This window comes from Podarcis erhardii (genome assembly GCF_964252035.2).
Source record: "Podarcis erhardii genome assembly, chromosome: 14".
NCBI lineage: Eukaryota > Metazoa > Chordata > Lepidosauria > Squamata > Lacertidae > Podarcis > Podarcis erhardii.
The window spans coordinates 20,545,436-20,567,461 of NC_138503.1; the positions used below are offsets into that span (position 1 = coordinate 20,545,436).

The following is a 22,026-nucleotide window of genomic DNA, read 5'->3' on the forward strand; positions in this document are numbered from 1 at the left end:
GAACTCAGAGAGTGTTGACTAGAACCTAATCGCTTTTCTGGCAAATGAGCCATGAAAGCTATTGTCAAAAAACATGATGTCCAAAGTGTTTGCTAGCACTTCATCTTCCTAGCTGAGAGAACTCCTGGAGATTTGAGGTAATAGGGAGAGGTTCTGTGAATGCAACAGCCGTGACGCTTTCAGGTATGTTCCTAGAGCATTCTGAGGAAGTCATCATATAGCTGAAATACCTTCTTCCAATTTTGCCACCCGTTTGAAAGCAAAAAACAACCTCTAGGCATGCACACAATTTAAAAAAATGATTTTTCTTTTCTCTTTTATTCTTTATGGTTTTGTTTCTCTGCAAACACCTATGAAGTATCTGGCCTTCCTATTGGTGGCAACAACCATGCACCTACTGGCTGCCCCTGTTTTAGGTGCAAAATATAAGACTCAAGGCAGGAACCATTGCCCTCACTCTAATCTGGCTTGAGTTGGCACCATGTAGCTCTGTGTATAGCCAATTAAGAACGAGGGTGTGGAATATTGCCCTTCCTCTTATTTGGCTTCAAAATGATTTCAAATAAATCATGAGATTTGGCTATATGATGAGAGCTATATAAGTTCCAGAGTGAGGATAATGCTTTCTGCCTTCATTTTAACATCACATTGGTGAAAAAGAAAGAAAATGTTGACCAGCAGGAGTGATATGCACAGTTTCTTCCATTGCCTGAACCATGGCTATATGGCACAAAAAGGGAACAATTGGGTGGCCTTTGACTCTTACTATGAATGCTTTGTATTATTTTTTTAACATGCACACATTATACATAAATTGCCTTGCATATCCATTGACATATGATTGTTGCAGTCCAAACAGGAGCTTTATTGCTTTACTTTTTCCCTAAAGCTTTGTTTGTTGACTTCATTAAAGTTGTTCATTGTTAGAGGGATGAAGGCTGCAATTCTAACCATGTCTACTCAGAAGTAAGTTCCACTGATTTCAATATTAGGAGAAATTAACAAAATTCTTTTAAAAAATTCATGAGCATCTGGGTGCAAATTTCTCCTAATCAACACAATTTTGTATGCAGTTTTGACTAATATATACATTTTGGCAAGCAATTATCCGCATTATAACACATTGCTTCATGTTATTTTCACTATTATTTTTTATGCAGACTTTCCACTAATAAATGCATTTTTGTCAACAATGGTTGTTGGAGAACAGCATCGCAAAATTATGGATAATTGCTAATTTTTGCTGATGGGTGTATTTCCATTCTCACATTGTTTTGGAATGTGTGAATTTGATAAATTCACCTTTCTATGCAGACTAAATTGAATTTCTCTCCCAATCCCTAGTCTTACCCACACATCTTGTTATAGAGTCAACCCTATCACAAAGCTAGGGGATATGTTGGCAACAGTAGCACTGCTCTCATCATGCTACCAATGGGAAATGCTTCCAGCTCCACTTTTGTTCTAAAAGATCACTTAATGTCAGCTACAGAAGTGGTCATATTGTACCGTTTCTGAACCAACATGACAAATAACACAAAGCCTAACTTTCCAACCAAGTGTTCCACACTGGCAATGCCCTTTGCAAATGTCTCTGATCAGGTGAGTTCAGAAAGGAGGAAGGTGTGCTGTCAGTTCCATTCTGGAAAAGACGTGGAGCTGAAACAGTTGAGAAAGGTGCATTAAAGGGCATCTATACAGATAAGACCTGACAGGTAGAATCAGTTGCTGTCGCAAGACAATGCTCACCTGGAGAGTGACACTGCCAGCTATATCAGGTGCTAGAGCAAAGGGAAACTTGTATAGGAGACAAAGAATAGAGATTTGTAAGAGAAGGGGGATCAGTAAAGATGAAGAGACAATTGATCGGCGGCAGAGTGTATGCTTTGCATACAGAAGGTCCCGGGTTTGATATCTGGCATCTGTAGTTAATTTATATGACTCTCTTGGTCTTCTCTAGGTAACAGGCTATGGACAAGACCTCTGGGTTGTGTTTGTCTTGTTGGGCCAAAGGTTGTGCAAAGTTGTAGTGTAAATGAACCTCTCTTTTCACATTCAGGGAGAGGTCAAGGATTAGAGGTCAACTGCAATACCTTGGCATGCAGAAGGTAGCAGGCTTCCTTGCCCTAAACTCACTTTCTTCTATGCTCTTCCGTCCCCCCTTTTTTTCCTTGCCACACACATGAGAACAGGCCGAGGGCTGCATTAAATTGGGCCAAGGCTTTCATGCTACCATTAGGCTGTATGTTGCCCACCCCTGTCTTAAGGGATCTCAGGTAGCAGGGAAAGTCCTCAATCTACCCGGGACCTCCAAGAATTGCAGTCAGTGAAGACTAGATTATACTGTGTTAAGCAGACCAGGTAGACCAGGATAAAGCGGATACATAGGGTAATATTTGGTAGTGTGTTCTTTCAGGATCCTTTTGTAGCGATCAATGTAGTGATCAATTTTCTTTATGTATATCCGTATGCAAACTTTGCTCATATTTATTCTGAGTCTAAAGCGGTAGGCTTACAATGATTTTAAAGCCATAACACAGTTTAAAGCCACCAAGGAAGCTGTCATTAAGTTAACAGCAATTCAATTAAATGCTGTCGCAAAGGATCGCAATACCAAACACAGCCATAAAACGTTTCAACCAGCCCCAAAACGTGAGTCTTGCATTGCTTCTGAAAAGTTAGAGAAGAGATACAATTCACAACCATGTATCCACCACATACTTTCGCTGTTCCTTTATGGCTTTATAAGCCACCCATCATTTTGCAGAGTGTATAATAGGATAAAACCATTACAAAACATAGTCACAATTCTGAAAGCAGCAGAATAATAAAAACAGATGTTGGCAGTAGAAACAGCAACACACACACCAAAGGATCAACTTAAGCCTGCTAGAATGATTATTGATCTTCAGCTGGTGGGTTGGGATCCACTACTGACTTGTATCTTGAGCTAAGGTGGGTCACAAGAACAGCAGCACCTCCAGACAAATGCATGGTTAAAATAAGCCAAGAAATTGGTTTGGTGGACTATCCTTCAGCCGCCAGGGACCAAAACTCCACCCAGCACCCTCAAATTTAGTTGAGCTGCCCCAAGTTGTTGAGCTTTATTGTGTGTGTGTGGGGGGGAGATCACTCACCTGTAACAACAGCTGAAATAATTGCTTTTGTTTCCTGACTCTTTGGGACTATTTGATGCTGCAGAGTAACAGAGCGTTGGAGGAGGTTAGAGGGGACTTTTGCTCCATTGCTTTTCACTGCCGCCAATCAAGAGGGACTGGTATACAGTAGGTATACATTTGGCACCCCCCAGAATTTGGTGCTGGGGTGCCCTGCACCCCTTGCACCCCCAGGTAAAGACGGCCCTGCTCTCCTTCATTGGAGGTTCTTAAAGAGAGATTGGATGGCCATCTCCCAAGGGATTCTTTAGCTGTGATTCCTGCATTGCTGGAGGTTGGACTAGATGACCCTCATGGTCCCTTTCCAACTCTACAATTCTATGAGTCTATGATCTTCAAATGCATGTTTGAGTTAAAGTTGAGTCCTGTATCTGAAACTGTGGAAGACTACTGAGCTAGATGACATGTCAGAAAACCTGGGAATTAATTAAAAGTCTTCCCCTGGTCTCATGAAGACATCAGGCTTGGTGCATATCAAGAAAAGCAACAGGTCACATTAAGAAAGAGATACAGAGCTTTGTACCAAGGCTTCACTTCCACCCAAGGGGACTGCCGATAAATCCTGCTCACCCCAGCAACCTCACCCTCCGTGCTGCTTTGGCTACTGGATGCCTCAGGATACACCTATCATAGACGCTGGCTTAGTCTCAGAATGATATGGAAACACGGCTGCGCAATGTCACTTTTTTGAGCACCACCACCATTTCCCATCTGGTCAAAAGAACCTGCGCTCAAATGAATTTTCTCACGGTTATTTCAGCACATCTTGTTCTCAGGATCTCTCACTACCCCACAAGGCTGGGATACAAGAGAGGGATGAAATAAAATAAAATCACCAAAAAGGAGAAGAAGAGAACAAACAGCATGCTTTGCGTCCAGGTCAAGATGAAAGCCAGTGATGCTGATGGACGTCGTTCTGCCCTCAATTTTTGCTGGTGCCCTTCTGCCTCTGAGCCGACTTGACCCTCAACACCACCACCTGCCTTCCTGCAACAACTATCTGCCTTTTAAAGAAACTTCTTGGCTTTGCCAGGTGTTTGGAATGTTCCTTCCCTATCTCCAAGTTATTTGAACTCAAAAGGCTTCCGCAGCTCTCCTGCTCTGAAGTCAGGTTTGATTTATGCCTGGAATCCATCCGTCTGGCCAGGCTTGAATAGCTCCCTTTAATGACACGCGGATTGCTTGTCAGGCGGCTGTCCGTGGCACGGCTGGTGTTTGGAACACACAGTAATTGCTTCATTTATACGCTCACATGTACAAGCGAGCATGACTAATCTAAAGAAATGTCTCTATTTTTAAGGCTATTTGCCCCCTTCTCTCTCTCTCTCTCTCTCTTTCTCTCTCTCTCCTTCCATAAACATAAAAAATGATGAACAAGACTGTAAATATGGTCTCCAGCAACACGAACAGGTGGTGCTAATGGCTGTTAAAGCATCCCTGAAGGGAGAGGATGGGAACCCACCATAAATTACGGGGTATATCTGCAACAATGAGAGGGGGGATACCATTGCTTTCTGGGGGAAATGGAAGGCGGGATCAGTTCAATGGGAGACCCATTATGTGAGCTGTAACTCTCTGCAAATTGTGCTTTCTTTCTATGCTGTTCTTGGAAAGGTGTTAGGTTGGCATGTAGCCATGTGTCCAGGAAGTAATCATATCTTGGATCTAGCCAATTTACTTGGGTCCACAAACTCTGTAAGGTCAGTTGCATGAGACAATCATTCTCTTTGTAGCCTTGTTGTTGCACACACTTTTAAGGAAATATTATTGCCCCAACTTGGACGTACAACCTGGGAATCTTCCATCTCTATCCCCATCTCCAGCAAACCTCCATTACAGCTCCCAGAAACAGACTTGGGAAACACAGAGAGGCTTAGGCAATAGTAAAAGCCTCTACTTTTCAGGTAGCATTAAGACTTTAAATACGAAAAAAACCACCTGGGGGAGGGGAGGAATCAGCCCATGCACTTAAAAGAATTTATTTTGCTGGTTCCTTTCTGTGCCACAATATTGAATTTACTAGCAAACTTACTATCTGGCTGGCAACATAGCATCAGATAAGTATCACACCACACAATAAAAAAAATCCCATTGCCTGATGCCTTGAGGATCAAGAACAGTCACAAATCTGAATTGGGTGGCCATGTGTCCTATTTTACAGTGGATAGTCCTCCATTTGGAAGAATCCTCTATTTGGAGGGCTCTCTGGTCTACGTCCAGTTTAGAAAATCATAAGACAAGAGAACTGTAAGGGCCTTGAAGTTGCCCCAAAACAGTTAGCAGCTAACACCTACATGCTGTTCACATGTACTACTGACAAGCCAGGTGTCCCCCATCTTATATTTGTGCACCTGGTTATGAAAATTTATGCCTATGTGTATGCTGCTTAGGTAGCCCCCCTAGTGCTTTCACTGAGGCTAGATACAGATGTTGGGAACAAAATCAGGTGCAAATTGTGCTGCTATTCTGACCTTTGGGCTCGGAGGTCTGTGATTTCCTCTTCCACGTCCAGCAGAGCTGTTGCTTGTGCCATCACCTTCTTGCTGCAAGGCAGGGATTTCAGCTGCAGGATGAGGAGCCCAAGGCAAAACTTGGCTCCCATCTCCTCCAGTTCCCAAGTCCCTATTTGTAGACCCTGGGGACACATAAATGGAAACCATCAGAGCTCCAAACGAAGTCACCAAATTAGGACTGTGTGTGTTGGAGTTTGGCAAATATATTGAAGTGGTGTACAGAAAGAAACAGGCTGACAAGATTACTGCATGAAAGAGATAAAGACAACTTAAGGTTTATTAGTCACAGAAAACAAAGCAAATTCTGGGTTCAGGTTTTACCAGAGGCCGAAACAGAGGCACTAGTACATGCTAACTCATACTGAGTGGCTTGAAAGGACTAACTTGGAGAAGAAGCAAGAAGGGCGTAAAAACTGGAAAGGAAGTAACCAACTTTATGAACAAGCAGAAGGAAGGAACAGGACAGGTGAAAGGGAAGGAACAGGTGAGGAGGAAGAACAGATAGGCAGAAAGACAATCGCCCCTACTGGTTCATGTAACTAATTGCAAGCATTGTTGCTTTACTCCCAACAGTGAGATCACCATTTTGCTACAAGCAAATGACAATCCCAACCAATGTAGGGCCAATAGGATGGTCCATTGGCAGATAGATAGTAATGCTGAGCCTTCATGAGAGCTGCCCATTTGAGCTGTATCATTTATTTGATTGCACCAGTAAACCATTCAGATACCTTCTTTTTGGGGGGAAAGAGCTGCATCCTCCTTGGGGGAACGAAGAAGGCAAACACATTCAGGTCACACACCATTTAAAGCACATGACTTCCCCCAAAGAATCCTGGGGAACTGTAGTTTGTTAAGGGTACTGGGAATTGTAGTTCCCTGAGGAGTAACCTACAGTTCCCATGATTCTTTGAGGGAAGCCATGGCTGTTAAAGTGTTATAAATATGCTTTCCATAAACGGTGTGGATGTGACTGCCATCGTTAACAGGGGCAGAAATAAAAAGGAAGATGGGTAAAGGGAACATAAGCAAAGGATCATCTGTTGAAGAACAAGCAAACAACAGGAAGCCAATTACAAGAAACACACCTAAGAATCACAACTGTAGGGTTGGAAGGGGAGCCAAAGGTCATCTAATCCAAACCCCTGCAACGCAGTGAGAAGGTTTAATATCACATCATACTGGGAAAGGCTTAAGGACTCCAATCTGTGTGAAGCCGGTTTGAGAAACAACACATTGAACATTGAATATTTTATAACAAAGTCAAGTTTACATGTGCATTTTTGGATGAAAAACCCAGCACTGGAAACTCAGCAAGTACACAATAAAGAGGAGTGTGAATGCAGGCTAGTTTTAATTCCAGTCATATTGTAAGGAAAGTTCCTCAGCCCACGCTGAATCCACCCACCTCCTTTCCATTAAAAAAACATTTTTTTTATTTTTATTTTTTAAAAAACCAGCATGTGAAACTGTATCCAGCTCCTTTAAACCGCCACGACTCAGCTTCAGCAAGCAAAGCAATGCTAACTCCAGCCCAGACAACTGCAAAACCTTTTATGTCTCCCCATCCTGCTGAATGCTGACTGCTGAAAAAGCACCGAGGATGAAATGAAATAGTCACAGGGTCCTCATTTGCTCCCTGCGGGACACAAAGCCATTCTCAATTATTTCCAATGGGAGCCTCTCTATCCTGGGGCGGTGGGAATTGGACCCTGGTGCATGCAGGGAAGTGAGAAAGTGCCTGTGAACTCCCCTCTGCTTTGGCCCTCCTTGACCCTTACTAAATGCATACATTGAAGCTCTCGCACAGAGGGCAGGCTCAATTGCCGCGCTGCCTAGCTCCTTTGCTATCAAGCCAGCCTGACCCTGCCGCACCAACCCCTCCCTGCCAAAGCTCATTGACACGGGCTCCCATTGCCATTACTACCAAAGAAGGTTTCCTTAGTAACAGCAATGAGGTGTGAGCTACGTTGCAGCATGGCTGTTTCCTTTCTATGCTTGTGACTCAGATTAGGGGCTATTATTAACTAGCAAAAAAATGTGCATTGTGATTGCTGGCTGGGGCAGAGGAAAGGTGTGTGCGCATGTTGCAGAGAGGCATTCGGGAGCCAGGCTGCCTGTTTCGTTTGCCTCCCCCTTGCCACAGGGCCATGGATTGCAGGCAGATTGCTTTGTGCCCAGGGCGTTGAAGCAAAACGACTGCCACTTCTCAGTCAGGGGATTCCCTATCAGAGGAAGGCATGGAGGCCCCAGCATTACACCAAGTCCTGGATCAGGCTCAACCTGGACGAAGGAGCCAGAATCCTTGGAGGAGGTGAAGGCTGGGTGGGTATGGCTTCTGATGTCAAGACCAAGCGTGTCCTAGGTTTGAGGGAGAGATGGTGGCTCAAACAGAAACTTGTCCCATCAGGAGGACCATCCAACTCCTAAGGATTTGGACATGATCCTCAAGGAGACCTCTAGATCAGTGGTTCCCAATTAGCTAACTCCTATGGACTTCCAGTTTTCAAAAGCCAAGCCATTGTTATAAGAATTCTAAGGTTTCAAATATAAATTAAATGTTCGTAAATGTACAAGGCTAAAGCATACATAACTATATAAACCATGTGTCTGAAATAGTACAGGAGAGCAATCCTGAAGCCATTTTAACTCTCCCAGTTAACTCAAATATTCCTCTGCAGTAAGAGAGGGAAATGGGGAAAGCCTTCCCATTGTCATTTTGCTTGCAAATCCTGTCTTAAGGACATATTTGTGTATGACTAGGGTGAGCCTGTGACCTGGATTCAGGAACTAAACTATGAACCATCACAAAAGAATGGCCAGGCTGCCCAAGTAAGGCAATCAAGTGACCATTATCAGGTATCCTGGCAAACAGGATTTCTACTTTAGACTGCCTCCTGTGATGTATTTCTGTTGTAGACCACCTCCTTCTGTGATGTATGCATGGTGTTTTTTGGGGGGGGCCTTGGACTACAGGGTGGGCAACTTCTATATAAGGGCTTGCACACCATTGTTCTGAGTTCTCTCCTCCCTCCTGCATGTGGTGAGTGTGGACCCTGTTGCAACAGTTAATAAAGATCAGGCTTACTAGCTGCTTTGCTTCTCAATATACTCTTGTTGGTGTCTGTTACTGTATTTTCTCCTACCAATAGGAAACCCACTTAAGGACTCTATATGGGCTCTTGGATACCCCATAAGGCAGGTATGTCCAAAGTCCATTTCGGGGGCCTGTGTGGCAGTTTACTTCCTGGGGTAAAATCCTAAAAAAAAAGCCCCTCAACAAATTCTAAAAGAAGCTCAGTAACTCGAACCCCAACTTCAATCCTAAAAAAAGGTCAACAACTTTGGTTTGCCCTTTGGAAAGTCCCCATGGCCCTTCACTTCATCAAATCTGGCCCTCTTTGAAAAAAAGTTTGGACACCACTGCATAAGGGGAAAGGAGCAGGGGTTTTTTTCTTATAACACCATGGAACCCCTAATTTTGAAAAAAAATAATGATATCTCTACAGTGGTACCTCTGGTTGCGAATGGGATCCATTCCGGAGGCCCATTTGCAACATGAGCAGAATGCAACTCTTGTCTGTGTGTATGTGGGTTACAATTCGCCGCTTCTGCGCATGCACGTGACATCATTTTTGCGCGTCTGTGCATGCGCGAACGGCGAAACCCAGAAGTAACCCTTTCCAGTACTTCCGGGTCGCCGCAGGACGCAACCTGAAAATGCTCAAGCTGAAGCAAAAGTAACATGAGGCATGACTGTATGGTAGTTTTCATTATGTGAAAGGGGATGCAGATCCCCTGGGTGTGTTATGTGGAACCCCTGGTGTCCAATGAGCCCCAGTTGGGAACCACTGCTCTAGATGAAGGCAATGGATAGGAAGGTACATCTGCAGTGAAGGCATGAGAGCAGGGAAGCCTGGCTGGGCAAACTGAAAGACTGCAGACATCCAGAGGACTCTGCTCAAGTTTGCTTCCATGTTTGCTCTCCAGCATGCTAAGGATGGCTCCTATTAGTATGCTGCCCGAGATCTCGCTGATGGAATTAGCGAGGAAGAAGACTGTCAATTTATTTATACCCAGCCTCAGGGTATTACAACTGTGTGTGTAAAGCTATTGTGATGCAGAGAGCATTCAGCGTGGTGCATACATGTATAGCCTGGCTAGGAACAAGGCGGATAATGCAAAGCCGCTGTCCCCAGAGAGAACACCTGGATTATTCTGCTGCCAACCAGAGGTCAATTTTTCAAACTTGGAAGGATTTCGCCTCTAAAAGAAGAAGAGAATCCTCAGTTCATCAATGTGTTTTTGGACTCTGCTTTCCTGATCCTTTCCATGGATCTCTAACACACTTGCCCTCCCTATTTTTAGATGAACTTTGCTCGATAATGCTTCTGCCAGCCACAGCAATATCCAAAGGTCTAATAATTAATGTATTTCTGTCTAGTTTTGTGGCACCTCCAGAGGGCAGTTTGCCGAATAATGGAAAGGGATTGTTTGTGAACACGTTGAAACTAAATATTAGACATTTCTTTGTAATTATTTGTGTAGTTCCGATAGCCTGTTTAAGTAATGACTTTCCGCTTGCTCTGAATTTCTTGCCAGGGTTTCTCCTGCATATGTTCCAGGATTATTTTTTCATCTTCCACCTTTAATTATTGTTTTTTTTTCCCTTAGAGGACACATTTTTTCACTGCAAAAATATTTATTTCTGGTACGTTATATTTGGTTTTGCGGCATGAGCTGCTGCTGCTGCTAATAATAATAATAATAATAATAATAATAATAATAATAATTTATTATTTATACCCCGCCCATCTGGCCCATTTCAATGCTTACAAGATTCTGGACATGAAGTGGGTTTCAGGCAGTGCTCTGGGGAACACAGAGCTCTGAAGATGCTCCAGCAAGAAAAAGATGGTGGGGAAGCCCTTATTTGGTATCAGTAGCAGGTGCTGCCTCGTTGTTTGTCCCACTCAGTGGCGTAGCGTGGGTTGTCAGCACCCGGGGCAAGGCAAGTAATTTGCGCCCCCTAACCCGTGGATTTGCGCCCCCTAACCCGTGGATTTGCCCTAACCCCAGATGTTGCGCCCGGTGCGGCCGGCCCCCCCTGCACCCCCCACGCTACGCCACTGGTCCCACTTGTACTGCAAGGTCTTGCTTCACTCAAAGGGGCCTTTCTCCAGCAATCTCCTGCAGTGATGCAGTAGGGGAGCCCCAGCTCTTCCTGGACCTTTTGCAGTAGATTCCTCTGTGTTCGAGACAGCAGCAGAGCCAGCCCACCCATGAGGTAGGGTGAAGCAACTGCCTCAGGTGGCAGAAGCCCTTGAGGCGGGGCCCCCTGCAGGCGCCCCACCTGCCTAGCCACCTCCACCGCTGCTGAAGCAGTGCCACTATCCAGTGCCGATTTCGGGTGAGATCTCATGAGATCGTGCCAAAATCATGAGACATCTCATGAGAACTTGGTGAGATCTCATGGGATCTTGCCAGAAATTGGAGCCACTCACAGTGGCTCCACCAGTGGCAAGGGCAATGTAGTGGGTGATGTGGCAGCAGCCCTGGCAGTGGAGGTGGTGGGGTGGGTAGAGCAGCTGGTCAGTGTGGGGCGGCATTCCTGTTTTGCCTCATGTGGTGAAACGGGATGTGCTGCCCCTGGACAGCAAGTCACATCTTTGGGCTGGCTGAGCGGTGGCGACATCACTCTGTAAGACAGAGCTATTCCGCCTGGCCTTTAATTTGAATTCAGCCTGATCTTTTATTTCCCTTTTCTTCCCTCCCCCTCCCCTTTTATGAAGATTATCTGCTCTGAGACCCCACAGCTAATTCTCCCCTGGCCTCCTCGCTGGCCCAAGTAGGACCAATTCAGCCAGCTAGCCCTGGGGATTATCTAATGCTTATTTCCCCTAAATTGATTTCTGAATTTTGAATTTTATTGTTATTCCTGTATGTATACTGTATTTTATGCTGCTTTTACAATTATGTTTTAAATTTGTTGTTAGCCGCCCTGAGCCTGGTTTTTGAACCGGGAAGGGTGGAGTATTAAAAATTATTATTATTATTATTATTATTATTATTATTATTACTCTACAAAGAGGCATCTGGCTCCTGGTTCCTGACACCCACTTCCTCACAGTGGACTTTAATGATAAGGGAAATACAATGAAGATGCACTGGAAAGTATGGAGTAATGTTTTCTTTGGCATAGCATCATCTGATCGCCACCAAAACAAATGCATGGTCCCTTCCAACTGTACAATTCTCTGATTCTGTGAAATCAGAAATGAATGCTTATCAAATAGCCAATGTCATGAAATCTCCCTGCAAATTTAGCAAGGTGCATGTTCAGTGAACAGGCTATCTGGAGGTGCCCTAATATGTTCTCCCTCCTCTCTCACCAGCCTGAAATTCAAATTTTAAAGTCCTTGGGGCACATACTGTATGTCACCCTTTGCCACTGTACACTGATTCTGCCAAATTAATAAGTATAACACCTGTTGTTTTTCAAAAAACTCAGGGAAGAGCAAGGATGGGTAAATCTGTGGAGTCTGGTTTCTCTCGTCTCATTTTCCCAGTCTGAATTTCTGAAATAGACGAGAGGGGAACCATGTTCTCAGGAGAGCTGGAGGAAATGTTCTCCCTTTGCCCCTCTACAAGGAACAAAAAAATAAGCTCAGCCTGTCAACTCTGATTAAACCTCAGCACCCAAGCATCTAGAGAGAGAAATCTGGCACCCAGGGATCACGAGGATCCCTGTTTCCACAATATCACACAACAATACTTTACCCGAGTACAATGGTACCTCCGGTTATGAACTTAATTCGTTCCGGAGGTCCCTTCTCAACAAGAACCCGCTCGTATCATGAGGTGCGCTTTCGCTAATGGCACCTCCCGCTGCTGCCGCGTGACTTCTGCTCGCATCCCAGAGCAAAGGTTGCAACTGGGAGCATCTACTTCCCATTTAGTGGAGCTCATAACTCACAGAGTTCACAAGGGGGACAGTACGTAACACGAGGTTCCACTGTATGTGCATTGGCTAGAGAAATTCATTGCAAAATTTGGAGAGGTGCAAATTTCAAAGAATGGCTGTATTTTGGTTCATGTATTGTTTTGGAAAGCACAAATTACAGTAGGTGGGTTCACATTTAAATGCAAACTAAATTGAATTCCTCCACACACACACACACCCTGCGCACCGGGAAGAGGTAGCGAATCACAAAGCAAGAGCACTCTGATGATCTCACTGAGCTGAAACGTAAAACCCAGTCTCTGTTTGAAGTGAACAGTGTGTGTTAACAGGTAATCCTCCCTCCAAGGGTCTCAAGCTGTTACACTTGAGCTATCAGGTTTATCAAAGCAATGTGGGGCCCCAATAGAATCGCTAACCAGAGCAAGGACAATTACAATTTGGTCTTCTCAGGTATATTATGGTTTTTATTATTATTACGTTTCTGCTCAGAGGTTGTGGGTATTTTTTAAAAGTTTCTTCATATCACCAAATAATGCCCCCGGGAATCATAAAACCACAGGAAACATTTCAGCACTGTGGCTGCCTTGAGTTTTACAGACTGATTAGTATTTTGAAGGGAGAGGTTGCCATGGTATAACGGATCCAGAAGTCCCCCCCCCTTTTCTGTGCTGTTTTAGAGGGCACAGATATTGTTTCCTTCTCATAAGAGCAAAATAGGGGCATAGTAAGCTTCCCTATATGTAATTTGGCTACAGACTTGGGAAGGGATGAAGAAATCCAGACCAGCCCCAATGGAACAGATGGTTCTCAATACAGGTTTCCTAAGAAGGATGAAAGACACTTTGAGAAGAACATGCCATACTGAGCCAAGACTGCACATTCCATGAGACACAGACATAGAAAAGTGTGGCACACAAAGTGAGACCATTGGTCCATCTAGTTCCAACATTGACAGCAGATATCCAGGGTTTCAGGCAGGGGCCATTTCCACCCCTACTCTGAGATGTCCATGATTGAACCTGGCACTTTCTGAATGCAAAGCATATGCTCTACCACTAGGGATGTTGGAGAATTCCAATGGAAACGGGAGCAAAAAGTGGCCACGTTCAGTTGTCCCATGTCCAGAACAGAAATCAGTCCAGTCCAGCAAATATTATTGGTATTCACTGCTGTTGCTTTCCAACTGCAAATGATACATAATTGATTGCATGCTCCTGATTTGCGTTGCATTTCATTTGCACTGAAATGAATAGGCTGGGAAAATGTTAACTATGGTGATATTATGTAACTCACATGGGTGGCAAAATGAGTAACAGTTTTTGGAGAAAGGCAAACTGCAGCAGAATGGAAACAGTGTTGCATGCAACCAATGGAGGGCGACACAGAAAGCTATGCTTTCGTACATCCCTACCTACAACTAAACAACTTCCCTTTCCAATTCTCTCCCTGCTGAATAATTCCCAGTACCTGTACCATCTAGTAGTGTGCCAGAGTCTATTCTGCAGTTGCTGAAATGTTTTCTTCCCCTCTGCAAAAGCAGCTTCCATTTTTTGGCCCATTCTTGAGGCACTTCAGGATTTCTTTAGGATTTTAGTGGCTGTGGGGTATTGCCTTTCCCTTATTGTTGTGAGGTAGCCGAAGGTGGTGCGTTGGTCTGCTTCCTTTCCATTAAACATTTCTCCAGCACTCTGCAGCCTCCCTGGCTGTCCACACTTCCTGATCTGAAAAAGTCTCAGTTCTGTAAGACCTTCAATTCTGTGATGCCTTCCTCTGGGCTTTGATAGAAGCATGGGCATTCAGGAAGGCTGAAGAGTGTAGACCACTGGGGAGATTTTTTGTGGGGAATGAAAGGGCAAACACAGGCACCCCTCAAAAGTGCATTGAAAACCCTGCACTCCGCCCATGAGAATGTTACTGAAGTTTTCTCTCCCCTTGGATAGGTCCCAAATGAAATTTATCTTCTCATTCATTGATGGGAAATTATTGGAAAAAATGCAGACAAATTATGAAGAGGGGAGGCATACCACTATTCTGACACAGTACGGGCATCCTCCCACTTACATGGGTTTACGTTCGGCCTCCCTGCATGCATAAGTGAAAATCATGTAAGTGGTGAGCACACTCTAAAGAGCCTCTAAACGCCCATTCTGCCCCTCCGCTGTCCAGCTCTCTCTCCTGCTCTCTCTCCACACAACTCTCTCTTCAACTAGAAACTCTGGAGCTGAGTGGAGGTTGGAGGACATGTGGAAAAGTGGCTGCTGCTGCTGCTGCTGTATGACCACACATGTCAGCTGCTAGGCAGGGAAGCTGAGCAGCCTAAACAAAGCCCCGCTGTGCCTCCTGTCTGTTTGGGGCTTACTCTGGCCACACTGAAGGCCTCTTTGGACTCTGGGGAAGGTCTCCTTGTGAGTCACAAGGACTCTCCAGTTCTCTCCCACTATTTCCTGGTTTAAATGTATTTATTTATTTCCTGGTGCCGTGTGTATACGCAGTGAGTCGATTGCACAGGGGAGACACCTGTAAAGCACAGCACAGCTCAATTTAGAGGCAGGCATCTAACTAGGAACAGGTGAATCCATTTATTCCCTGTCTGTGTCACTTCTGTATGTGTTGACTCATAAAGCCATCTGTTTGGTCTTTAGTAGTAATCCTATAATTGCTTGTCACACGAGCTTGATGTTAAAGCATCATTTTATATTGCCGAGGTCATAATTATTGTGTTTTAGACACTTCAGTCATACGTATGTCGGGGAGTGTTAAACTGTCTTCTCCTTCACCTGAGGCAGCAAAATGTCTTGAGACAGCCTTATCTACCATTGATCTATGGACCCTGCACCATAGACTCTATCGTCCTCACTCAGAACATGGGACTAAGCCAGACTATTCCAATGTAGTCTACACCGTAGGAGTAAAAAATAAGGAGCTTTATGGCCTCCACAATCTAAAGCCGCCTAAAGGATGCAAAGATCCAATTTTTGTACTTAATGCAAATCTCTAATCCTTCCAATGAATCCTGACTGTGTTATTTCCTTTAATAATATCCACAGGTTAATTATGGGTCACGTTTGAGTAGGGTTTATGATTCCTCCCCTTTCATTTCTACAAGGGGTCCTCTTGAGCTCATGTTGTGTTACAGAGCACTAGGACAGCCTTCTATATGCCATGCGATATCCAAGGTAACGATTTCATGGCTTGAGCTTGAGCAGAGATGGATGTGCCGTGGCCTAGTGACATGGCTATTATATTATGGACTGACAGAGCCAACATGCCAAGTGTGGATAAAGGCCCCACCCAGGGACCAAACTGCACATGGTGCTGCAAGAGGTCTCCTGTATTTTGCTTTTTTAATATGTAAAAGAACCAGAAGTGTGGTCAAGTGGTTAGAGTATTAAGCTAGGATCTAGGAGACCAGGGCTCAAATCCTCACTCTGTCACAAAGCTTGTTGGATGACCTTGGGCCAGTCGCTGACTCTCAGCCTAACTTATTTCACAGAGCTATTATTGTAAAGATAAAATTGAGAATGGGAGAAGAATAATGTCCACCACCATGAGTTCATTGGAGGACAGGTGTGATATAAATGTGATAATGATCCCCAGCATCTCCGGGTAGGAGTGGGGGAGACTCTTGGCTGAAACCCAATCTGTGTGGATAATACTGAGCTAGATGGACCAATGATCTGACTCAATATAATGCAGCTTCTTGTGTTCCCAATTTCCTTATGTGTTTCATTTGCTGGATGATTCTCTCCACCTATGCCACAAAGCTCTTTCATAGGATGGAAAACATTATCCTGAAATCAGCACTGAATTTCAAGCTCAGTATCTCATGCAACATTAAGCTACATAGACAAAAGGCTTTGGAATGACAGACCACTAACATCTTGTTCACATAGGACTGGTTGGACACACCTAATAAACTGGAGAAACCAACCGGCAGATGAGATGGTTGACTGATTCTCTTTGGCACCTTCCTGGTTCTAATACCCTGTGAGTTTCCCACCAACAACCTTGGCAACTGCATTGTTTGGGGTTTCCTGTGAACAGAGATGAATTTAATTTTTCCAACACCAGGGGCTGAGCCAAGAGAGTGCCACCAAGGGCGCCCCAACAATAACTTAGAATGGAAGGCGAGAGGCAGGAGGTGTCAAATTCTGCTGCTGCCCAGGGTGCCACTGAAATTTGAAAGCCCAAAGTCTACCGTCCAGACAAGCAAGAGTCATTTTCAGCATTCAAAGACACATTCCAAACAGGCAAAAACACTTGGGATACATAATAGGGCCAGTGAGATATCTGGCCTGGGAAGCAATCGTGAGAACTGAGGAGTGTTCTGAGGTCCAGACAGGGAATCCTGGAGGGCTGCATTTAGCCCCTGGGTCTGAAGTTCCTCATCTCCAGAATAATGGCTGGAACCAAGCTGAGTTTCTCCTTGCTGGGGGAACGATACAAGCCCCCCTCTCCCATTACTGTGTCGTTGGCCAATTGATCCTTGCTTCTGTGGTGCAAAGGCAACTGGGATGGGCACAATTTATTATAAGCAGGGGACCCAAATGGACCCAAATGGATGGGCACAATTTATTTCAAGCAGGGGAGCCAAATGGATTTAGGAGGATCCTTTATTAATGCCCATAAATGGAGCAGGAGAGAAATGGGGAGCATCAATGCTGCCTGCGACATGCCGCGGTTTCCTCTCTGCTGCATTAAGAAGCGTCAGCTGCTCTTTGAGTTGAGCACAACCCCCGTTTCCCACAGAGATTTGTACAGAAGTGTCTGCAAAACCATCAGCAGGCACATTTTGTCCCCTACTGCCTTTCTTCTCTTTCTCTTATTGTTAAAATAGTGACAGTTTCAAATGAAATATCACAGGCATATGCAACGCCACTCGCATGTAGAGTCTTCTTTTAAGGGACCAATCCACTGAGGGTGAGCAGAAGCCAGAAGTGTCGTGTGCCGTTTTTGAATGTCAAATGTTTTAAACCATCGCCTCTGGCACCTGCTCTGAATTCCACAGAACAAACAGTTGTGGCAGGAGGGGGGGGGGACCTTCTTCTTGCTTGTTTTTGCATCCTCCCCTTTTTCTCTCTCTTTCTTGATCTTTTCCTTCATTTCTTTTTTTGCACAATAAATGAAATGCAGCCCAGCTCTCTCCGAAGAGCAATTTGCGTGGGATTACCCACAAGGTCTTGCGCCGGGGTAAGACACTCCAACTCCTGGTGCAGATTAGACTTGACGGTGCGAAAGAATGTGTCAAAGGAAGGGAGGGGAAATAAATGATAACGGCAAAAAGATAGTTACGATTTACATCACCCACTTCTGTAATCTGCCAAAATACACTCTGAAATAGACGAGGGGGAGGGGGAAACCATGTTCTCAGGAGACCTGGAGGAAATGTTCTCAACCCGGGCAGAAAACAAAAGAGAAAAAGGAAAAGAAAGGAAATAGATCCCTGAAAATTGCTACAAAGTAGAACTATAGCTGGTGAGAAAATGCAAGGTACATCTCGCTCAGCCCTGCCCACGCATATAAGCCTGCTCTTAGATTTGCACCCATGCAGTGACCTAAAAAGGAATCTGGCTGAACCACAGCAATGGGGTTCTTCTCCCCCTTTCCTCTCCCTCCCACACATCCTCGTATTCCAGCCCTGGCAGATTTACACAGAACATTGTGGAGCAGAGACTCTGGTTCGGAAAATGAGTTTGGGAGTCCTCCAAAGCAGCGAGCCACTGGGGAAAGAAAACAGCGCACATCAATTCTCCACTAGGCAGGTGTCAAAAAACACAGCTGAGACAAGATTTTTGAGGACCAACTGTGGGGGTGAGACCTATGCATTCTCTTCCCTTTATGCACATACATATTAGGTTTCCTAAGTGAGACTTATGGAGGTCCACCAAAGTCTGAAACCATGCCTAGTCAGAGCCAGCAATGCTTGGGCATTTGATAGCCCCTGGTACTGGATTATTCAAAGGGGGCAAACTGGGGGGACTCTAGTAATTTGGGAAGGCTTATTGGGAAGGAAGCCACTTTTTATTTTATTTTTCCCAAAGGGAGTTTTGTCACTGGTCAGCAACCTGGCAGCCACAATTCCACACACCTGCTTACATGTACACACACACACACACAGAGAGAGAGTGCTTCCTCTGAAATTACATCATAATGAAGTGCCATTGCGGAGGTATTGTTGAGGAAGGGAGAGTGGCTCCTGTAGACTTCTGCATGAGACTTCTGTCCATGAGACAGACTGAGGAAGCTGAATCCAAGCGGCTCCTCTGTGGGCACTGCTTCTGTCACCAGAGAAGCAAGAAGGGGCTGCTGTGGCTTCCAGGTTCCAGTGAGGTCTCACAAGAGGCCTGTGTCAGGCTTCGGGGACTCGACTTCCTCCCCCACTTTGGCTGTACATAAGCAGGACATAGCGAAAAGAGTCTCTTATCATTTAAAGAGTCTTTGATGATCAGAGCAAAAGAACAAAGCAGCCATTCTCGGAATGAAGGTGCTCCCAATGAAGGTTTCCACCCACGTCCCCCCATGTCACTTCTGTCTTGCAGCCTAATCTCTCAACCATTGTGCTTTTGCTCTACGTGACCTCGGACTGATATGCTGGGCACTTTCTAGTGAGAGAGTCTGTTAGTTCTCACTCTTCCAGTTCTTTTTCACTTTGCTGTTCACCCCCCAGTTCATTCCAACTTTTGTCTTCAGAACTATGCCCATCTGCAAACCACTGTTCCAAATTTATACTGCTCCACTGCTCCTGGGCAGCTTCAGGATCCTGGTCAGGAGCAGGGAGAGGGGGAGGCTCCCGCTATTCCTCACCAGAGCAGTACTCATCAGCCTGGTCTCTGACAGCCTGCAAGATCTTACCATAACCTGGAAGCTAATGTCACGCAACCCTGGTAAACAAGACTTTGTGGCAGGGGTGTCAAGGGGGTGGGGGTGGCCATGGCGTTTGCACAGGGAACACCTTCCTCTTTTGTGTCAGGTGGCAAAACAGAATGGACCACCCCTGGACTTCTGATAGAAGCTTTGTCACTCATGGGCGGATTCAGCAGAGCATAACAAAGACCCAGGCATAAAAATCTGAAGAACACAACCAGAGACTATTTATTTATTTGATTCCATTTATGAACTGCTTCCCAGAAAATATCTCAAAGCAACTTCACAGTGAAAACAATTCCATATGTAAAAAAACAACTCCATATACACAAACAGTGAAAAACAATTCTATATATAATTTCATTTATAAAAACAAGGCCAAATCCAAGACTGTGATTAAGATCTCTACTTTAGATTAAGAGCTCCATTTAAAAGGCCTTGTTGAAACAAGGAAGGCCTTCCAAAGGCAATAGACAATAGAAGCAGGATCTGTCTGATATATATGAGTAAGTTGCAAAGCTTGGGTGCCACCACACCAAAGGCCCTATTCCTATATAGAACTGATCTCATAATGCAGGCATCCTCAAACTCGGCAGGAAGCTCCTGCAGCCAATTGGAAGCCACGGAACCCCTGTCGGACATTCGGCTTCCAAAAATATTTTGCAAACTGCAAACAGGGTTTGCGACGTTTGGGAGCCAAAGCGTTTGAGAACCATGCTGTTCGAAAACCAAGGTATGACTGTACAACCTTTAGTAGACATCTGAAGGCAGCCCTGTATAAAGAAGTCCCCCCCCTCCCATGTTTAATGTTTTATTATGTTTTTATATATGTTGGAAGCCACCCAGAGTGGCTGGGGCAACCCATTCAGATGGATGGGGTATTAGTGTTGTTGTTGTTGTTGTTGTTGTTGTTGTTGTTGTTGTTGTTGTTGTTGAATAGGACATCCCTATTTTCATCAGTGAAATGCTGGAAGGTATGCCACCATGAGTACGAGATACTGGGCTGGATGAGTTTGTGGCCTGTTCCAATGAGGCTCTTCAGATGTTCATGCTTCTAGTCATAGCTCAGAGCCCATCCATGCATTCTTTGAGTGCTGTCATTCTGCTCATTTAAAATAAAATAAAAAAAGCTTCCTGCCCGCCTGCTACAGGACTGACAGGTTCCTGGAAAGCTTTAAGCCCTGCTCCTGCTGTGATGGACAGAATGAAAGCCATTACAGTTTCACGGACTCTGATAAGCTGGAGAAGGAATTGCAAAGATGTTGGTGGCAAAGTGTGGATGGAAGGCAGAAGAAAAGAAATAGAATTCAATCAAGTGCCATGATTCTTCTTGATACAAGAGCAACGTGTTGATGCATTTGCTAGGACGGAACGGCCCACCTGCCATGGAGAGTAACATGACAAGCTAAGGGCTCCTGGAGACATTTCCAAAGGAAGCGGCAGAGAGAAAGCATGCTCAATGCTGCTGCTGCTGCTGCTTCCCAAATGTCTGGATCAGAGGATGTATGCCATGTTCCCAAAATGAGGAAACATGGATTCATCCACAGAGGAAATGCTCAGAATCCCATACATCCAGTGGTGAAGTCCAGCCCTACCATTAGACAAAGTGAGGAAGATTATTTTGTATGTCCAATAAGATTACATTGTTGTTGTTGTTGTTGTTGTTGTTGTTGTTGTTAGGACTGTGTGCTTTTTATCTCAGTCTCTTAATGCTGGTCTTTAGAAATCATAATAAATATTTGATTTGAATTGATATTATTATTATTACTCCAGGGAGGAGAAGCACTTGAAATGTTGTGCCAGACCCTTTAAACCAAGCTGTTCAGTTGCAGTGATACTTATTCCTGGGGAGATAATTCTCATGCATATAATGGTCAAGAGAGGATAATCAGAGCAAAGCTTATAAAGACCACTGATTTCACATAAACATTGGGTCAAGTGTTAGTAAACCTAATGAGGCAACTTAAATCCCTGAGCCAATCAAAAGACAAGTGGCTTTCTGCAAAGTTCCCAAGACAATGGTGTTTATCATGAACACAGATCACCTTCAGCAACTTTTATGAATAAGATACATAATCTGGGAATTGCAGGATTTTAAATCCTATGATTTTAAAGCACTCTTACACCACTGTAAGAATCAAGTCTTCCCTCAAAGGATCCTGGGGGGTGTACTAGGTTAAGGGTGCTGAGAATTGTTAGGAGACCCCCTAAACCACAGAGCCTAGGACTTGCCCATCGAAAGGTCAGCAGTTCGAATCCCCGCGGCGGGGTGAGCTCCCGTTGCTCGGTCTCTGCTCCTGCCAACCTAGCAGTTCAAAAGTACGTCAAGTGCAAGTAGATAAATAGGTACCGCTCCGGCGGGAAGGTAAACGGCGTTTCCGTGAGCTGCTCTGGTTCACCAGAAGTGGCTTAGTCATGCTGGCCACATGACCCGGAAGCTGTCTGTGGAAAAACACCAGCCCCCTCAGCCTATAGAGCGAGATGAGCACGCAACCCCAGTGTCGTCCAC

At 44.8% G+C, this 22,026-nt stretch overlaps 1 protein-coding gene across 4 annotated transcripts in view; it reads right to left on the minus strand.

Annotated features, from left to right (window-relative positions):
* Nucleotides 1–22,026, minus strand: part of AGBL1 (AGBL carboxypeptidase 1) — a 411,962-nt gene that overhangs the window by 121,924 nt on the left and 268,012 nt on the right. For all 4 annotated transcript variants that reach the window (XM_081838750.1, XM_081838751.1, XM_081838753.1 and 1 more), the window contains one exon: nt 5,648–5,811. In XM_081838750.1, coding sequence (XP_081694876.1) covers nt 5,648–5,811 — 164 coding nt within the window. The remainder of the gene's footprint in view (nt 1–5,647; nt 5,812–22,026) is intronic.